This window comes from Trachymyrmex cornetzi, unplaced genomic scaffold, assembly GCF_001594075.2.
Source record: "Trachymyrmex cornetzi isolate Tcor2-1 unplaced genomic scaffold, Tcor1.1 scaffold16, whole genome shotgun sequence".
NCBI classification, from domain to species: domain Eukaryota; kingdom Metazoa; phylum Arthropoda; class Insecta; order Hymenoptera; family Formicidae; genus Trachymyrmex; species Trachymyrmex cornetzi.
The window spans coordinates 2,441,180-2,461,984 of record NW_017296201.1 but is presented as its reverse complement, the minus strand read 5'-3'; the positions used below and the strand labels follow the sequence as shown (position 1 = coordinate 2,461,984).

The 20,805-nt window shown below is 34.9% G+C and overlaps 1 protein-coding gene across 3 annotated transcripts in view; it reads left to right on the top strand.

Annotated features, from left to right (window-relative positions):
* Tps1 (Trehalose-6-phosphate synthase 1) overlaps positions 1-16,014 on the top strand; it is a 28,497-nt gene extending 12,483 nt beyond the window's left edge. For 2 of the 3 annotated variants that reach the window (XM_018503979.1, XM_018503978.1), the window contains 9 exons: positions 5,467-5,623; positions 11,714-11,878; positions 12,202-12,430; positions 12,515-12,831; positions 12,937-13,310; positions 13,490-13,681; positions 14,237-14,564; positions 14,813-15,106; positions 15,235-16,014. In XM_018503979.1, the coding sequence (XP_018359481.1) occupies positions 5,467-5,623; positions 11,714-11,878; positions 12,202-12,430; positions 12,515-12,831; positions 12,937-13,310; positions 13,490-13,681; positions 14,237-14,564; positions 14,813-15,106; positions 15,235-15,483 (2,305 nt within the window). In that variant the 3' untranslated portion in view covers positions 15,484-16,014. The remainder of the gene's footprint in view (positions 1-5,466; positions 5,624-11,713; positions 11,879-12,201; positions 12,431-12,514; positions 12,832-12,936; positions 13,311-13,489; positions 13,682-14,236; positions 14,565-14,812; positions 15,107-15,234) is intronic. The other variant, XM_018503977.1, reaches the window with a different exon arrangement.
* Positions 16,015-20,805: the final 4,791 nt, after the last annotated feature.

The following is a 20,805-nucleotide window of genomic DNA, read 5'->3' as shown; positions in this document are numbered from 1 at the left end:
AGGAACGTTTCTGAGTGCACGTTTCACTTCGAATGAGGTAGAAGGAAAGATACATGGCAAACATGCATATGTCATAAACAAAAAGAGCGATTATTTCAATAAAAGACGCGTCGTATCAGAAAATAAACGACGAATATATAGATAATCAATAGATACAGCACATCGATGATGTAATAAGAGCGACAAAATGCGAATAACAAAGTTCAACTTAAAATTTTCGTGTTTGGAGAGTGATAGTCTTCCCACCGCGACTTCCTACTTGGCAAATATGTTGACGATTTGATCTTGTACGCGATATTGTTTACATTGCTGTATTCGTGACATGTGCCAGCGATCGAGAAAATTCGATACGTACTGCAAAATCTGACCGATTGACCGAAGAACGATTGATAATACCAAGCGATTAATTGAATTCTGGCCGTATCATCATCAGTGAAGAAGACGTCCAAATAAGAGAAAAAGATTAATTGAATTGATAAAAGAGATCGACTTTGCGAGCGAACATGCACGAGGCGTTTTTCTTAATCACATTCAAAATAACTTTTTTTGATGGGCGTAATCTAATCGCGAGCATATAAATGGTAACTCTTACAAAATGTCACGCGACATTTATGTATTCCGAATCGGGGTAGATTAATGCGAATTCTTAAGGTGACCCTACACGGTCACTAATATTATCAGTAATGAATACTGACAATATTACTGATCGTGTATGGTTAATATTAAAATAGATTAGTGTACACTCTGAAAGAGCAATTTTGCTGAAGAAGCTAAAAATTAAGTTAGATGTAGATCTGAAAATAAATTTTGCTGAACCATTAAAATAATTTTGCAAGTATCCTAGGATACTTGCAAAATTATTTTAATGGTTCATACTTAGCTAAGTATGATGAGTAATGCTGCAAAATGTTTTGATATTCTAGCAATCAATTTTGTCGTCCTATCTAATTGTTTTGATGGTCCAACAAAATTATTTTTCGAATCTAAATTTTTAGATTTTTCAGTAAAATTGCACTTTTGGTGTAGAATACTGAGGATGATCTTGATCTTGATTCTCGAGAATTAGTATCGCTTTATTAGGATCTATGTCATAATATATTACAGTGTAATATTGTAAACATTAATACGAAATTATAAAAGGCAATAACAAATTTAAATACAAGACCTATTACAAAATTATGAAATGCTCAAAAATTTACTTGCTTTCTCTTGAATCAGATTTTTCTCTTTTTCTATCGTAATATTTGTTTGATTTAAATGAACTTAGAAAAAAGTACCTATGTTACGAAAGAAATATTTCCCGGTAACTTTTCCATTGTTTCTTTCGTTATAAGTACATAAACGGAACGCAGTATCAACGAGTCCCGGTCTTCTCTATTATTGACCATATAGAGTCACCTTTAAAATCATCTTAATTAGCGAATATTAGATTTATTGTATATCTGTGTATTGTATTATCATTGCATAACAATTCAATGATTTGACAAAATGTTTCTTCACTTATCATTTTATCACAATTTTAATAATGTTCTGACGATGCGACACGCTGTCTACATCGATGCGTAACAATGATATGATTCGTGGATACGCAATAAGTTTGTATCCGCTTTTTTACATTCACGATGTTTATGTCCCGAAATTGATGCAGCAGAGATAGAAAATTGCGGGGTGAAAATACAAACTGTGCAAAGGAAGGATATTGTTTTTCATAATCAACCTTTGATTTCTATTTTTCTTGTTATATTCAATTAAATCATATATCTTTTTATCGCAAAAAGGTTTCCAATATTTAACTATTAGATATCAAAGAAACAATGGTAATCTAACTCTTTAAGTTAATAACATTTTATTGTTTTTAACTTCTATATGCGTAAATCAATCTATTTCCCTGATTAGTGTCAAAGTAAACATCATCTATATTACATATGCATTTAGTAAATAATAAACTCAAATTTAATGCATTTTCTTGAATTAAATTGTTAATTTAATTCGAGGAGTAAGTAGTGGTGACTCATAAAAATGATTAAAAATAATTCTAACTGAATATAATTTGACATTACAAATTTAATAGTGTTCTGAATATCGAAGATATAATTTTATTCCAGAGATAATATTTATCAAATTGATTTACTGCAACCCACTTCCATTGCGTTACAGTAATTTCTTATAAATCAATTTTTTTTATTTAAAAAAAAATTAATTTTTTGTATGTGACCTCAACTACTTCACGAATGACCACCGATGTTATTTCCAATATAATATTTTTCAGGATGAGCACATAATTATGCTCGAGCAATCGATTTTTACGAAACGGTAATAAAGTGTTCTTGGCTAAGAACGGAAAGATGAATTAGGCTAACGAAAAGATAAATTAGGCTACGTGCATCGCCTGTACCATCGTATACGAAGCGCCCGATGAGCGCAATTACCGCGGATTTCAAAGCGGCCGATATATGGACATCACTTGCGTCATAATTGTCGCACGTGTCTATCGCGTGTCTGCCGGTCTGTGTGTTTCATGCTCTTATGCTGGATTCACTCTGCATCCGATGTGTGTCGTACGACGCAAATCGGACGCAGAGTGAATCCAGCATTAGACTACCCACGCAAGATGGGTATCGCAGCTCACGATCGAGCTATGTATTCGCGTACAAAAGACTCACACCGGATCATGGAAAAACACTGACGTGAGTGCAGTTGTTTCTGATTATCGTTCTGAAGTGATAATACGAACCGGTCAATTTTCGACATCGGACGTATCAATGCGCTTGATTACGTCGAATCTGTTTGTTGCACACGTATGTCGAATCGTTCGATTCAGTTTGTGTAAACTTATCCTCTTTTTTGCTACATCGTCCGATATTGTTGCGCCAAATCAATACAATGTTGCTAAAATATCAAAATTTTTTGCAATATTGCTTATACTTGAAATTCTTACGTAATTATATTGATAATAAAACAAAATTACAGCACAAAATTTTTTTGAGCTAGATAAGGTTTCTTATAAATTTTTGGATGCTAAAAATTATATCGCAAATCAAATTCAGCATGAGGTTTTCGTAATATTTAAGATTCAAAATGGCATTTTGCAATACCTGACATTTTTTTGTAAAAAAAATATTAGCAACAGGTATCCTGAAATTTTTATCAGAAGTCATGAATATACTACCGTTCATCTCCTAAAATGTATTTTTTTTATCTCGATTTCTTACTTTTCAACCACGATATAAAGAATTTAATACAGATTTTTGTGAGCTTTTTAAAAAAAATATAAAATATCGCAAAAAAACATTTTTTGCACATTAAACCTCAATTATTTCAGAAACTTAACGTGCTGGTAAAATTTGGTTTGCAGCCTTGTTTTTTCACCATCCAAAAATCTATAAAAAGCACCTGGTGATTAGAAAAAAAACATTTTTTGATAAACTATTTATTTTCAGATTTATATCTAACTAAATTTTTTATAGATATTTCAAGAAAATTGTTTTTTTCCGTGTACGTAAAGATCAATCAGGAGGTGATCACAAAGCATAGCATAGTCCATGTGAGAATCTATACTGTCTCCTTTCATTCACATATTCTTTGATCAATTTAACGTCAACCTTTTCATTGGAGAGGAAAAATAAATCGCGCGATATTGACAAAGTTTGCTTGAAAGTATAGATACGCGTTGACTAATTAGTGAATGTATCGCATGCAAAAACAGCACGATACTCACGCAATGATCGAAGTTTACGCGTTTGCGTACACTAAGAAAAAAAATTGTTAACTTGACTAAATGCGTTTAGTTTGTAATGATTATTTAGTTCAAATATTTATATATTTAGATTAATAAAATCATGCAATTTAAAACATGTTATTTGTTTGAATTAACAAATATTTAGTTGAATGACAGTCCGTGACCGCTACATTTAGTTGAATCAACTAATATTTTTTTTAAAACAGCAACTTTTTTTTCTCAGTGTACTTTCGACAGTTTCAACACACGTTAAGAACTCTCTTGATTGCTTACAAGCAAGGCGAGCACAATCAACGATGCATTACGTAAACAAGTTGGTCATTATACTCAATGTCGCGCTCGAACGTGTCCGCTAAATGTATAATTAATTACGGCAATCGCGTCCTAACAAAACTGCGACGATCAATTAATACGCTATATTACAACAATCGCGTACGCTCTCTCTAATATACTTTTACACGCGAGAAATGTGTTTTTTTCATCTACGATTAAAATGCAAGCGAAATTAAGCCATAAAATGACGAGAATACAAGGATATATCCTTTAACCGATTCTTTTCCGCTGTCTTGAAGTATTTACACTCGAAATAAAATTGTTTTAAGATAGCAATACTATCGACTTCTCATTAAAGAGTCGAGACACGTTTTGATAGCGATCTCAGGCCGATATTCATAGTCGGTTCTTATTTCAAAACCATCTTAAGTAATGTTTTAAGATGCTAATACTGTTCTTTGATTTATTTATAACATCTTAGAGTAAAATCGTCTTAAATATATTTAAGATGAGCTTAAATATATAAGAACCAACTATGAATATCGGCCTTAAACTTTCCTACAATTAGATGTTTATATTCTATTTTTCCCATTTTTTAATTCTATGGTGATAACGAGCAATATTAAATTTTCTATTTTTATAATCTTTTTATTCTGTGTATTTAATGTATGCATTGTAAACAATTAAAATGGAAAGTAGTTACAATTCAAGAATATGCTTAATGCGATTGTCAAATTATTTTCCATTTTATTAATGTCACCGATTAAATTTAAAATATTAGATATAATTGAGGGGATGGGCGGAATAAAGACCTAATTACAAAATCTTGATATTAATAAAAATTAAAATAACTTGCTACTTTTTTATTATGCATAAATGGGTCCAATATCAAATGAATTTATGTAATGTCTTTAAGAAGTTACATGTTACAATACTTTTCTATTACGTTACAATACTTATCAACTATACATGAAAAAGCTAATTACCGGAAAAAGGGCCTAAGTAGAATTGTACCATTATTCCGCCCATCCCCTCAATTATAGAACTCTGCGTCTTTTTAGAGCTCACAGGTATAGGCATTACTGTTAACGATCTAATGGTATCGAAACTTTTGTAATGTTTTTCAAAATATCACGTTAATACAGCCGGATTTTTAAATAAAAGATAAAGAGCTATTTTTTATATAAATAAATAATTTTATAATAAAATATTTAATTTTTTTGGAATTATACTAATTTTTTTTAAATTATAGCTTTTTTGGAATTATAATAACATTTTATTTAAATAAAATGAGATACTGTCCTATAACGTACTTTTTTCTCTAATTCTAATTCTACTGTAAAATCTTATAAAAATTATTTTGAAAGAAAATTTCTTCTTTTAAATCTGAAGCTTTTACTTTTTACGAGCTGTTTATTTTTGCTCATCTTTTCGTAAATTTCTTTCTTTTACAGCGCCGGTGGTCTGGTAACCGCGGTAGCGCCTGTTGTTATAAACGGAAATGGAGTGTGGGTCGGATGGCCGGGTATGCACATGGAAAACCCGAATGAGCCAATTCCCGAATCAGATCCTAACGATCGCACGCCGACGGCTGGTCTATTATCGCGTAAGGTGAGTCATTGTTAACGACGATTAATCGCAACGTGTTGATATTTTGTTACGACCGCAATTTGCGCTGCTTTATGTAACCATTACGATCGTTCATACATAGAAAAAAAGAAAAAACAGTTATTTAATTCGCGTATTGTTAGAAATCACTTTGACTCTTTTGTGTGCAAATTTTTCGATACAACAGCCGGTTAAATCGCAAACATTTTATTTTTTTATTAAAAATAAAAAATTTGCAGATACAACTTAAAGAAAATTGAATTATTTGACATTTTTTACAAAGATTTATAGTCGAGTGAGTCCAATAGACCCATCAATTTCAGAGAGTTAATATTCGAACTTATTCGAAGGTTATTAACAATTTAAAACTTGAAACTTGCTCTTGAGATCTTCGTTCTCGATCACCAAGTCGTAGCGATACCTTGTCTTCAATCTTTTAAGGTATTTAAATATTAAGTATAGAGACATTCACGAAGGTCTTCTGGGTATTTAGACTAAAACGAGGTCAAGAAAGATTTTCAGAACTCAGAACTCAGGTGGACCAAGCGGTGTCTTATCGTTATCGCTATTTCAATTACACGAAGTATACTATGCTTGGCATTGACAATGTGTACCACCTCCGCGTGGCGGAGAGAATAGTCACCGTTCCCCACCTCGATCAACCTGTAATATTCCATACGCCATCGAATGTTTCGAAATGATCATCTTTTGCTGCAAGTAGCGTCGACAATAATAAAACGACAGCAATTTCCTACCTTTCATTTGTAACAACTAGGACCAGCGCTATTCGATCGACATATACTGTTAAATCTATAGTGTCAAAAACCATTGTTTTAATATAAAATAACTATATATTGAGTAAGAGCAATGACGACTTAAATTAGGTTGATACTGTAGATTTAACAGTGTAATGTCACATAGAATTACTTGATTGCGAATTTATGAAGTAACGGGTTTGCAAAGAGTTTCAATACGTGCAAGTTTGTGAATTGCATTACATTGACTATACGAAAATTGCTTTTTACAATGTAGAAAAAAGTGGTAAAGTAGATCGATTCGGAGATGCCCTTTGCCTTTCTCTCGACACTAGAAAATTCGGCGATAATTCAAAGCAGCTTATATATTCGTTTAGAAAATAGACTTTTTGCGACACACAATGTCGCGTATCTTCCGACGAAAGCAATGCGACTGTGCATTCTGAGAAGCGATTATTTTATTCTCTTTCAACACGTACTTACTACACGTAGAGCATAAAGCTTTTATAGTGATTAATGCGCGCACTTCATATTACTAATCGTCGTAAACCGCTTTGTCGTTAGCTAGATTGAAACAACACGATAAAAACGGCGCGCTTTAACAGTTTTTATTGGAACATTTCTGATATGAACAGAGAAATGTTCGGTGACCTGTTTTCCTTTGTAGGAAAAATGACGTAGGAAACAAATGTTGAAATTCCTACGTTTTGACACGCCATGTATCTGGCACAATGATATCGATCATGTATTATGCATGTACGAATACGTTCCGTATTTATCTGCGCCACATATGAACTGGACTAACTGATTTTCGATTTCCAATTTAATAGTTCATCGAGATGGAATTTGGATCAACATGCATTTTCATGTATCACATAATAGTTAATATAAATATGTAACATCAAGTGCGTTTAGCATTATCTCTGTTATTATTATTATTAACATCATTATCGTTCTTTTTCTTTCTTTTCTTTTTTATTATTATTTACTTTTATTAATATTATTAGATGTAGAAGTTTTAGCGAATTTTTCTTTTCCTTCAACGTTCTGATATAATTTTTGTAAATTCAAATAATTTATTTCCTTATCGTATATTTGTAAGACTGATCTCGAATTACCTGAAACGCTATATTTTATAATTTAATGATGCATATAATTTTACAAAATAACAATGAACACGATGAACGACGAAGTTTTATATTTGACATTGCATATAATTTTCTCTACTTTTCTTAACGAGGGTACATACTGCGTCTCACAATACATGCAAATGATCGTATTACAAACTGCAGTAATTTTGAAGGCATGAAGATGCCTCGTGTGCATCTAATAAGATGTAAAAAGTATGTTTCATTAAGAGCCCTTAAATTGAATGAAGTCATTAATGCCAAACGCTATTGTCGTCGATTACATGATTTGGCCGAAAAAATAGAAGAAAAATACTAAAAAAGTAGAAAAACTTTTGCACACACCTAATGTTATCGGTCACCTAATACAATTTCAAGTATGAATAAGTCCAAAATAGCTGGCACTGTCACGAGGTCAATCGGGCTATCAACTGTATAACAGCGTTGCAAGCCTATCGTTTGTGGAATGATGACTTTTAGCTAGCTGTCGGTATGCTATGTCGGCGATTAACAAATTAACGGGCACCATGTATACACCCACGAGCGAACGTTGCGATGGATCACGTGAATCGCCGCAAGAGTCTTCAAGATCGTCGATAATGATGTCCAAACGATAGCCTTGATAGCCTTCGACATCGTTAAATAAAACAGCACGGGCGGTGATTAAGCCCGGCGCGGCCGGCAGGCTGCGTGGCGACGAACGATTATTATCGTTACGTGAAATTCACACAATGGCGCAGCTTACTCAGCCGACGTTAGATTACTCGGCAAAAGAGGAAAGGAGAGAAGACAACACTAATCCCAGAAAGTATTAATTTTTTATGCCCGACTACGGATTAACGATTACGATTCCATTTGAACAAGTATCTCGAAAAATTACCAATAGAGAGATTTGTAATCAAAATAATAATTATTTATGTAATTATCACTTTAATTACAAATAATGATTTTAAAATAATAAAAATATAAAAGCTTTATGTATCTTGATACTTGATGCTGTGAAGATATAAAGGAAAGGATTATTATTGTTATAGCTGTTTTAAAGAGATGTCTTTTTTCAGACAGACGCTTTTTTTTAGAGATACTTTATTTAGAAAGACACTTGTCAAACGCGAAATCCAAAATTAGGACATAAGATGTCTTATAAAACATCTTTATCTTATCTTTTAGGCTACGGTTCACTTGATGCTACAAATGTTTCAAAGCATTTTAAATGGATCGCACCCTTAGACGTATTTAGACGTCTTTTATTATAGATCATTCTCGTAAAGTATCTTTAAAGCGATAGATAAGATTTAAACTTTAAACTGTGAGAAATTGACCACTTAAACGAATTTGAGAATAATTATAATTAATTATTCTCACAATCGTCTGATTGGTTATTTTTTTACGATTTGAGGCTTAAAACTTAAGTTTTATGTCTTTAAATCTCATTGCAGACGCCACTCAAGATATCTTACGTTCTGAATTTGGACTTTTTGTCCAAAATATGTTTTCTGGGTTTATTTTGTATTAAGTAGAATTAAATACTACACAAGTGTGCACGGGTACTACCTTTCTTGTTCTCCGGAAAAGTCTTTCTAATTATGTGAAGGCAATAAAGGCAATGATTTGTTGATTTTCCCATCGATCAGCGATACCGCCTGGATTATCGATGCTAACAAATTGTTTTTTTACTGTGACGCTGTAAAAGTTCTTCCTCCTACTTTATTTTGCAACTTAATTTTCCGCCTTGCATTGATTTCATCATTACTATCATTAGCGTTTCGTCAGTGGCTATATACGTCGTCCGTTGCTCAGCCGCCCTATTTTGCCGTCTATCACTGGCCGGGGGACGTTCAATAATATGTTTGCATAACACAACGAGCATATAGGAAACAAAGAAGACGAGAAGAAAAAACAACGCCGCAAGGGGGAAAAGCTGACTATCATGTCATGTCACGTGGAGTACGCTTGCGAGACACGCGATAACGAGTAATTAAAGTATTTTCATTATTTCCTTAAATGGGCGAAACAGAGATGCAAGATACACATTTTTATAAAAATCCGCCTTTGCGATTTTGAGCCTCCGATACTTCTAAATAACAAAGATAATTATGTTAATAATAAGGAAGATCTGAGATCATCGTTCAAAAAAATTGCGCCGCGGATGATATACGTCAGTATGTATCAATCAGTATACCAGTCAGAACTAGTATACGAAATCTTTTGTTTGTTTTCAATTTCCAAGCATCTTTTCTCGCAAATAACATGATTCAGTTATTTTTAAATCTTTTCTTCGCAATTATTGGATAACAATTCGATCAATTTGAAATTTCTTGATTGCGTATTTCTCAAATCGTTTGCACCAAATTCGATTAGACTTCTTGCCTGAGAAACTTCTTGAAAAACTAATCGCCTTAAATACATTATTACGATTTCTTTAATTGCATTTATAACGCTTTAACGTGACGTTCATAATTTGAAGCGGCAGCTTCGTTTTTAACACAATTTTGACCCCACGATCCCTCAAATTAAAATCGATCGAGGTCATCGCTTGTTTCCCGATCTCGCTCGACGATTAAAGAATTCACTGTCGGTGAATTGATATATATTTTATCGTGACGCGGTTAAGCAACTTCGACGATGTACGAGCACGAGATTTTTCTTTTTCGTGCGATAAAACAAAGCGCGACGATCTCCCAATCCGGACGCGTGTACGGATAAAGAGAGCCGGCGTCGCTTTCCCTGACCTCTCTTAATTAATGTGCCCGTAAAGCGGCGATATCCGTCCGAAGAAATAACAAACCGACGACCAGGCCGCGGTTGATTATGTCTATCGTAGAAGTATTAAACCGCGTTATCGCCCGTCAGCGATTGCTCATTTGCGTCAGGAGTGATCTTTCTTGGCACGGCCTGTTTTCACGCGAGCAATCGGAAATAAAGGAGGCGATGTCGCTGGCAAAATAACAAAATTTCGCGGGATAACGAGTGACATTCAGGAGAAGACCGGTAAGTCCTGAAACATACAATAGGTTTAGTAAGTTTTAAGCCGTGAGATATTCATCAATCACAGTCGAATATGAAGAGAATAATCAACTGATTTCTTAAGGCTTATTACACCTATGTGTTTCGGGATTAAACAAAACTAGACTTTACGTATACTTTTGATCTAGCAGCTGATATTTACTTTTTCTTATTTCTTATTATTAAGTCAATTTCTCGCGTTGCGATATATCGCTTCCGTTGCATTTATAATGACTCTTGAGCTCGCCGACGTATATATATTTTAAACATATTACTGATGTACGTATATTTTAAACATATTACACAGTTAGAAGCTTTTAAAAATATATTTTTTCTGTTTTTTTTTTTTAAGATATAGCTTTTGTTGAAGTTCTTTTGTCTGAAATCTTTATTGGAACAATGTGACCAATAATAATTCAACTTGATATAAATTATGCGGAATAATTTTTAATTAATCGTTAATCAAGTTCGATACATATAAAATCCAATTTAAAAAAATAATGCGAGCTGATTAAGAAAAATAAAAAAGTTAAAAAGTTAAAGTTCGAAGTATTCATATCATATTAATGTATTCGTTAATGTATTAACTTATTATTATCATTAATGACATAATGATAAATATGTATTATTAACTTTTTTATTAAAATCATTATTGACCATTATTTTCTTTAATTCTTGATTGTCATTTCTTTGTAGGATAAATTTAAAATCTAGAGAAAAAATAATACACAAAGTTAAGTCATTTGATGTTTATTTTGTGAATTAATAAAAAGAATCGAAACGCACACAGTATAATCATAATTTTATATATAATTATTACTGGACATTATTATTCTAAATGAACTATATAATCATATATTTAACAATGATTATTATTATAATTAATAATTAATATATAATATCATTAATAATAATAATTATTATTATTAATAACCATACATGCATGTATATGCAATATATGCATGGCATGCACGGCTGTACATTACTTATTTTACATGTGGAGCACCTAAAAACAATTGTACTCACTGATAGATTTGCCAAGATTTTCTGTATCTGACATAATAATTGCATTGTACTCGCATGCTTGTAACTCAAATTAATCCTCTTGAAATATCGATAGAAATGCATATCATGAGTACGAATGATTGCGGAGAAACGTGACGAGATATTCCCCCGTCTCAGTCTCTTTCTCTCTTTACTTTCAGGTAGTAGCGGTTCACGTTGATGCCGGCATCTTTGACTCGTACTACAACGGATGCTGCAATGGAACCTTCTGGCCTCTCTTCCATTCTATGCCTGATCGGGCGACCTTCATCGCGGAACACTGGCGCGCGTATTCCGCGGTCAACGAACAGTTCGCCGCGAAGACAGTATGATTCTACACTTGTGATTATTGATCGCGTTTTTGCAGTTTGAGAACATTTTTACTCCCACTCATTATCTCATTAATTCCTATCCTCAACGTCGTTAGACCTCGCAATTCACTTTTAATTCAATATTTCCTTTTCAGTAAGATGCAAATGTAGTAATATCTAATGTTATAATAATTTACTATTCTCACACTGCAAAAAGAAATTACAATAATTATGAGCTAAGTGCTATTATAAAGAAATACTATACTCAGTATTTTCGAAATATGATTGTAATAATTAAATAATTGATCAGCTCTCCCAAATGATTCTGTCTGACGTAGGTTGGTGCATTGGAACAAATTCATAAGGAACAAGAGAATCAGCAGAACGGTACACCGTTAGTATGGGTCCATGATTATCACTTGATGTTGGCCGCTAATTGGATCAGACAGGCGGCTGAAGAGAAGAATCTCAGGCTTAAATTAGGTTTCTTCCTTCACATACCCTTTCCTCCATGGGATATCTTCAGGCTATTCCCGTGGGCCGACGAAATCCTGCAGGGTATGCTGGGTGAGTGATATCGCGATAAGATTGTCTTGAATAACTTCTCTCGAATTAATTTCTAACGTGATTCTCCTATGTGGCGACGTTTAGGATGCGACATGGTGGGCTTCCACATTCAGGATTATTGCCTGAATTTCGTCGATTGCTGCCAGAGGTGTCTCGGTTGCAGAGTGGACCGTAAGAACCTGCTGGTTGAACACGGTGGTAGAACGGTGCGGGTAAGACCGCTGCCTATCGGTATACCATTCGATAGGTTCGTTTCATTGGCAGAGACCGCAACAAAAGTCATGCAGTCGAATCAGAAGATCGTCCTCGGCGTCGATCGGCTCGATTACACGAAGGGCCTGGTTCACAGATTAAAAGCCTTCGAGATGCTGTTGGAGAAACATCCCGAGCATCGCGAACAGGTCATTATCTAATACGCTTACTCGCGAGCTCTTGCTTCGCAAAGTAGTTGCCGATGCTATCGGAGCTGTTTGAACAGTCATATTCAATCACGTGGCGTATGTTAGGTGACGATGCTTCAAATCGCAGTACCCTCACGCACGGACGTCCGCGAGTATCAGGATTTGAAGCTCGAGATGGATCAACTGATCGGCTGCATAAACGGTCGCTTCACGACACCCAATTGGTCGCCCATACGTTACATTTACGGCTGCGTGAGTCAGGACGAGCTAGCGGCGTTTTACAGGGATGCCGCCGTTGCTCTCGTTACACCACTTCGGGACGGTATGAATTTAGTTGCCAAGGAATTTGTTGCCTGTCAAATCAATACACCGCCGGGCGTGCTGATAGTATCGCCTTTCGCTGGAGCCGGTGAAATGATGCATGAAGCTTTGATTTGCAATCCTTATGAGATCGACGAGGCCGCGGAGGTGATTCACAGGTACATGACTGTCCGTTTCAATAATAAAACCATAAGGGAACTGTTTGAGTAAAATAAATTATATACTATTTATCGAATCAAAGTTTTACTCTTCCATATCTTGTACTCTAGTTTTAATTAAGATACACTTTGATGGTCTATAACGAAATAAAACGAGATTTAAACACTGATTTTAACAGAGCGCTCACCATGCCCGAAGACGAACGTACATTAAGAATGAATCACTTACGTCGGCGTGAGAGGATATATGATGTTAACTACTGGATGAAGTCCTTCCTTCAGGTCATGGGATCCCTCGAGGAGCACGACTCCGTGGGCGCTACTACAATGCAGCCCGTGACTATGGATGATTTCGACGATTATTTGAGCAAGTAGGTATCAGATCTGTTAAAAGATGTGCATGACTGGGCCCGACCAGCGCATGCGCATGAACGGGAGATATCCATAAGGTGATATACAAATATATATATATATATATATAAACAACGAGTATCGCACGAGATTATTATTATCTCAAATTGATTAGCGATTCTCGTGTAAAAATAGCACTTGCAAGGAAAAAGGCTCACTGCATTGATGCCTTAGTCGTTAAATAGTATTGTAAATCAGCTACGCTTTTAAGTACTTTTAAACCGAGCATGAGTTTGGGTACGTCGCAGCGTAACGATATGATGCGGCTATGCTTATGACGTCGTCGCCGATGGCAGTGACGACGATGAATTACGATGCACTTTGCTATGCGAGATGTATTGATCCTAAAAATACCTTGATGCCCGACTTGTAAATGGGGTGATTGACATGGGGTGGGAGACATTGAAAAATCAAGAAAACGCTTTTATAAAAGCCGGCGGGCCCGCGCGAGCGAATGTTACCTGACTCATGACGAAAGCCGGATAACGATCCAGTGACAACCACATGTCCCCTAGGTACATCGGAGAAAATCATAAATTGGCGCTTTTGTTGGATTACGACGGTACGTTGGCGCCCATCGCCACGCATCCCGATCTGGCGATCTTGCCGCTCGAAACGAAGAACGTCTTGCAAAGGTTGTCGAACATGTCAGATGTTTACATCGCGATTATATCAGGCAGAAACGTGATCAATGTAAAATCGATGGTCGGAATAGAGGGTATCACGTATGCCGGCAATCATGGACTAGAGATCCTGCATCCGGATGGCAGCAAGTTTGTCCATCCAATGCCTGCCGAATTAGAGGACAAGGTGGCCAGTTTGATGCAAACGCTTCAGGAACAGGTACTATCGACCAGATTACTATCGATCCTTGTAATATAAATATAGATATGTGTGTGAACGTGTTATCGCTTGAAACATTTCTCATTGATAGAAGGTGATGGATGATACGCAATGACTATGAAACTGTTAACGTGATGCTATCCATTAAATATTTTTAATAAATAAATTAAATATTTAATAATTATGCGAAATCATTAAGAGATCGTGATCATAAACACATATTTATCCCGATCTTGCTTTTCTGATAGCTCTGCAGGGACGGTGCTTGGGTCGAAAATAAAGGTGCGCTTCTCACGTTCCATTATCGTGAAACTCCGATGGAGGGTCGTTCCAGGATGGTCGATCAGGCTAAACGACTCATCGAGGGTGCTGGATTCAAGGCCTGTACAGCTCATTGCGCCATCGAGGCGAAACCACCGGTTGAATGGAACAAAGGACGTGCTTCTATCTACATCCTACGCACGGCATTTGGTCTAGACTGGAGCGAGCGTATTAGAATTATATACGCTGGCGATGATGTTACGGATGAGGACGCGATGAAGGTACAAAATTGATCGTTTCTACTGCTCTTGTCCGAACGAAAATAGTCAGCTTATCAAGAAGGACATTTTGCATTAGTGTATTATCATTGATAATTTATCAACATTTAAACCTGTTTATTTTTATCTAGGCATTGAAAGGTATGGCGGCTACTTTCCGCGTGGCATCATCGCACATCATTCGCACGTCCGCGGAGAGACGTTTGCCCAGTACGGATTCGGTTCTGACGATGTTGAAGTGGGTCGAGAGGCATCTCAGCAGGCGCAAGCCTCGCAACAGCATTGACATCCCGGGTATCCCATCACGATTTCGACGCGGCAGTGGTGGTATTACGATGGAGATGTCTTACACCCCGCCAAAAACACCTCTCGAATCATAGGTGATGCTCAAATGTTAACATATCGGGTATATGTGGCGTGATATATATCTATCATAGGATTATAATGTACTCGTAGCGTAAAGTCAGCCAACATAGACGAAGGAGCAAGAGATAACAAAGGAATCGCAGCTGAAAGCTGAAAAGAAGTTAACGAGGCCCACGCCTAAACCATGTTGAATATAGGTGTTAAAGAGACTCGCGATCAAAAAATCCAAAGAAACGAAATGATTCTTCTTAATTGAGAAGTGTAATAACAATATTGTATTACCAATAGAGTCGCTAATGCGGAGTTTAAGAAGTACGAAGAATCAAATCGTTACGTTGACTCTCTAGCTTTGTCGATGTATTCTCTGATACCGGTTAGACCTTAACCCGAGAAAAATATTGAACTCGTGTACGAAGTACATTACGATGTTTTCCATGCGACTGAAACTTCTACTTTGGCTCTATACAACAGAAAGATGTATATATTATATATCTATATTTTCGATGTACGTAATCTTACCGAATTTATAAATGTATCATATGGAACACGATACGTATATTTCTCCACGAAGATATAGCATTTAAATACTTAGTTTTTAGGTCCACGTCGCTCAGGAAAAAGATAAACATTCGGTAGATAACACTGAATCCCGCATACTATCTTTATTAGTTGCGTTTTATCTCGTTGACGAAAGAACACTTCTCAGGATAATACTTACGAAGTATGTTTTTCTTTACAAATGTTTTAATTAATTTATTTGTTTTTCTTCCTCTTTCTCCTCCTTATTTTATCAATAACGTTCCGAATACACGCATATTACAAATATTAAAAATATTAATCGTTAAATTTTTGGATAAGCATGACACTAAAGATTTTTTATTGAATTCTATAATTTCTCTGAGAAAAATAAACGCATCGCGGGATAGGTGCAAGTTATCTTTGATATTAAAACTAGGTTCCTTAACAGAGCAATTGGAATCATTCTCGTATCTAAGAATAGAAATTTAATTCACACAATATTATAGACTGTGTGTCTACTTATTATACAATTATACAATCCCGTAACAATTTATCCAAAACTGGAGTGCCAATTTCTTTTTCGTATCATACAATTTTTAGAGTAAAAATGATATCGTTATATAATTACAATGAACCTTAACACTCTTTCAGGAATAAGAATTATACGCTCTGTTAATCTATAGCGAACGCGCAATTGTGGAAACATATGATTTCATGCGAGAGAGCAAGAAAAAAAGCAAAACCTAAAAAAAAGTAAAAAATAGATTTAAATGAAATTTTACATTTTTTGTAAGTAGAATAAGATATACAATATATGTAAAAAAAAGAGGTAAGAGAAGATTGCTGGTATTTATACTGGTATAATTGCTTTTGTGCGAGTGATAATAAGTAAGAAACGGCTACGTCAGGATCTTCTACTTAAAAAATATGTGTCGTTACGCATTTCTCCGTGCTGCCGGATAATACTGACTGATACAAACTAATACTGACTGGTACAAACTGGCAACGCGTATCCGTCTCTTGTTACACGAGCTTGTTTTGAACTGAGAGACTTTATGAAAGTAACTCGGTAACGTCATTAGTTGCACAAAACGCAATTCAATAAGTCACAATGGGGAGACAGGCGTCTTTGAAGATGTGAAATTTAGCAATTTTAACAAATTTTATAATTTTAACAAATTATAATTAAGCAATGATAGAGATAGATTCGTTCTGGGATAAAATTGTATATGAAATTGTAAACGAATAATATATTATTTATTAAAAATTACCTCGAATACCTTACCTTAAAGGGGATTATTTTGGATTGACGACATTTTATTCTTACCATGTAGCTTCGTTTTAAAAATGGGCTTTTTAACATATATATTCGTTTCGATAAAGTGTAACGTCACGTTTTATTCTACAATTGCTTTTTTTTCTTTTATATAGCTTCCCTATATTTACTTCTTTAATCCGTTTTCTTTAATACGGAACGTTCTTTCCATTTGCCACCCGCAACATGGCTCAGAACCGTTTATAATCTAAATTGAAATTAGTCTACTCATTAATAAGTTAATTATTGCTGGTTGCACCATAGAGCAAAAGAGTTTAGCGGTTAAAAGGTCAAACGTTGCGTAATATCTAATGAGAGCGATTAGCAATTAAGTATATAGATACATATATCAACTATATCGGTATCTCGGAGGCTTCGGCGCGTTGAGCGAGCGCAGGTCAGATTCTATAATCTCGTACTTTCGCCACTGTATTTATTAATCAATTAAAATAATCGTCGGTCATTGGATAATGAACGAGACTGACGATTAGGTAGACGAGGGAGAAGAAGACGAAACAAAAAACGGTAATCAATATAAGAAAAATGTAAGCATAAAGCAAAATATAAATTACCGTTACATCGAGGATACACCTATCGGTATGCACAACGTCATCTCTGTTTAAAGAATGTGTAGAAAAAAAAGTATATGTGTACATAATGAGATATATATGTATAAATATACGCGTACGCGTGTACAGAGTCCTATCACGTGTCCTTAAAACAAAAATTTCTATCCTTTCCCCGACTCCTTTAAAAAAAAAAAAGGGAAAAAGATAGAAAAATATTCTACATTTTGTACGAGTACTTATTATTTGGTTTTTACCTCGTTATACCATGTCACCACTGTAGGTGTGTATGAAACAGAAAACGAATCGCGCGAGATAGTGCGCGGGTAAACGATTAAAACTGTTTTGCTCCCGTCATTGTCGAGCCGACTACAAAATACACAGTGCAGAAATAAACGATGTTTATAAATCATTCCCGCGCATTCTTCTTTTTTTTCCACGCTACGCTACCTAGATCCGCTTTGGACGATCTGCGATTGGCGCGTTGGAATTCAAAATACAATTTTATTTGCAATTCGATGTGTTATGTAACATGAAAAATATTTGAAGAATCATAAGATACACACAAATATATGAAAAAGATATTATCTCATAAAACACGTATGAATGCTATAAAATTATATACGAATCGTATTTAATAAAAATGTATTCAATTTTTATCTGACGCGAATTGTGTACCAGAGATTGTAGATCATTTAAAGTGGATTTTTACAAAGAAGAAGAGGTTAAAATTTCAAAGACAGACCTTATTCTGTAATTTTTAATGATAGTAACAATATCGTTATATGATTGTTTTACCATGTATAAAACCTGCACAACTATAGTTTTATTTGAAAAATGTATATAAATAAATCAAATTATATTATTATAGTTCCGAATAAAGCAAACTTTAAGTTATTATGTTGTATTAAAAAAAGTAAAGCATATAATTAATAAAATAACAAATAAAAAAACGTTCTCAACACATATGGCTTATTTAGATAGGAAAGTGTAAGGTGTCCAACTTTCTAGGTACTTTATTTAAATTTATCCAAACTTGAATTTGATCTATTTACATTCTCATGCTATCTATGACGATAATCAAATATTCTTAAATCTGCGAATTAATTAAATACAATTAAATGCTCTACATTATAGAGATCGATGAAACTTCTCCAGAGAATCAACTATTTCTCGAGAGAAGCTTAACCGATTGTTCCGCAACGGTTGTAAAACGAGCCACGAATTTTACAATTTTTTCCTTTTTCGCAGGTGCTCCACTCCAATTTCCGCGGAACAGCCGGAGTATTATTCGCGACGGCGCGATTGCATTGCGATTGTTTGCATGCGATTTGATCGAGAGAAAAACGCCCGTTTCCCCTCCCGCCTTCCAGGAATTTCATTTCTGCTACGGCAATAAATAATGATAGAACTCTGCCGAGCCGCGATATCGCCGTTTGTGTATCGCCGTTATTTTTCACGGCGTAACCTCTGATGTTGAGACGTATCTCAAGCCAGCGATTAAAAGTGTTTTTTTTACAAACCGATGTCACCGATGCGTGCCCGAAAGCGGAGCGGAGCGGGGCGGGGCGGAGCGGTGACGCAACGAACCGTTGCGAGCGACCGCGGATAATAATAATCGACGCGGGTAGGGGAGAGACGGTCGCGGGAAAACACACGCAGATTTTTTTATTGTTATATTTTTTTTTATTTGTTTCCTAATCGATTCAAGCGAGGGCTCCCGCGAACGAAGTGTTAATATCCATTTATACTTTCGATTCTCTATCGAATAATATTGAGATACATATTTTTTTAGTGAAACGTTACGAATGAAGTGTGCAACGTGAATTTGTCGTCTTTTTGATAAAAGCAAATAATCGTTTTAAAGTGATTAAAAGTCCGTTTTAAATAATCTATAGAACTAACATTTTAGATTTTAAGAGAGAATTTTACATGTAGCTTTATAAATATCGCATATTTTGTATATATGCACATTTCAATATATATTTATAATAAATATATTATATTTCTTTTCAAATATTATATTCTATATTACACGAATAAAAGCATGAATAAAATTCTCTTCTGAACTTTCTGATACGAATTATAGATTGTATAGAACATCATAATTATAATTCTATTTTGACTTATGTATGCATTTTATGTATTTTATGTAGTTATGTATTTTGATTCTCATTTATTTTTCTTTCCGTACAAAACTAGACTTTTACTGTAAATTTTGATACAAACCATAAATTGTTTAAAGTGGGCTCTATGAATTAATTTATATGTTGTATATATACACATATTTAGACATATATTTTAATGTACATTTTACATAGTTACATATTTTGATTCTCTTTAAATATTTTTTGTATTAAAATAAATTTAAAAAGTTAAAAGTGAGGGCTATTAGGAATCGGTGTAACAGTTGCGCTAAATTAAAACAATTTATTTTTATTTGTTTTAATGTAAGGAATCTTATTTCATTTTAATTGTTGCTCATATTACATGACACAAAAGTATAAATAGAATTCTATCCTGAATTACGGATTTAAGGTGGTCTGACGAATGTGATCCTCTTTCTCGCGTGTCACGACTATGCGAATTAAGACGTGGAAGGAACAACTTTGGCGAAGGGTTCCATTGGTCGCGGAGTAATAGAGGAAGAAGAGGGCCCTCGATTTCCACAGCCTTTTGAAACCGAAACGAGGCCCCTTTCGACGACCGTGTCGATCTCGAGTTGGAAACATCCAAATATTTTCATCAGACGGGTCCGTTTTGCGGAGGGTGGACCACGTCATTTTTGCGGAGGTTTCTTTTCACGAGAAATCGATCTCGAGCTGATCGTGGAGAGACCGCCTTTCACGCCGAGAAGATCCTCTCCGCTGCGCGAGCGAGATTCTTGGCTGAAGAAGAATCCCGGACGATCCCCGCAGTCGCTGCATAAAGAGGCG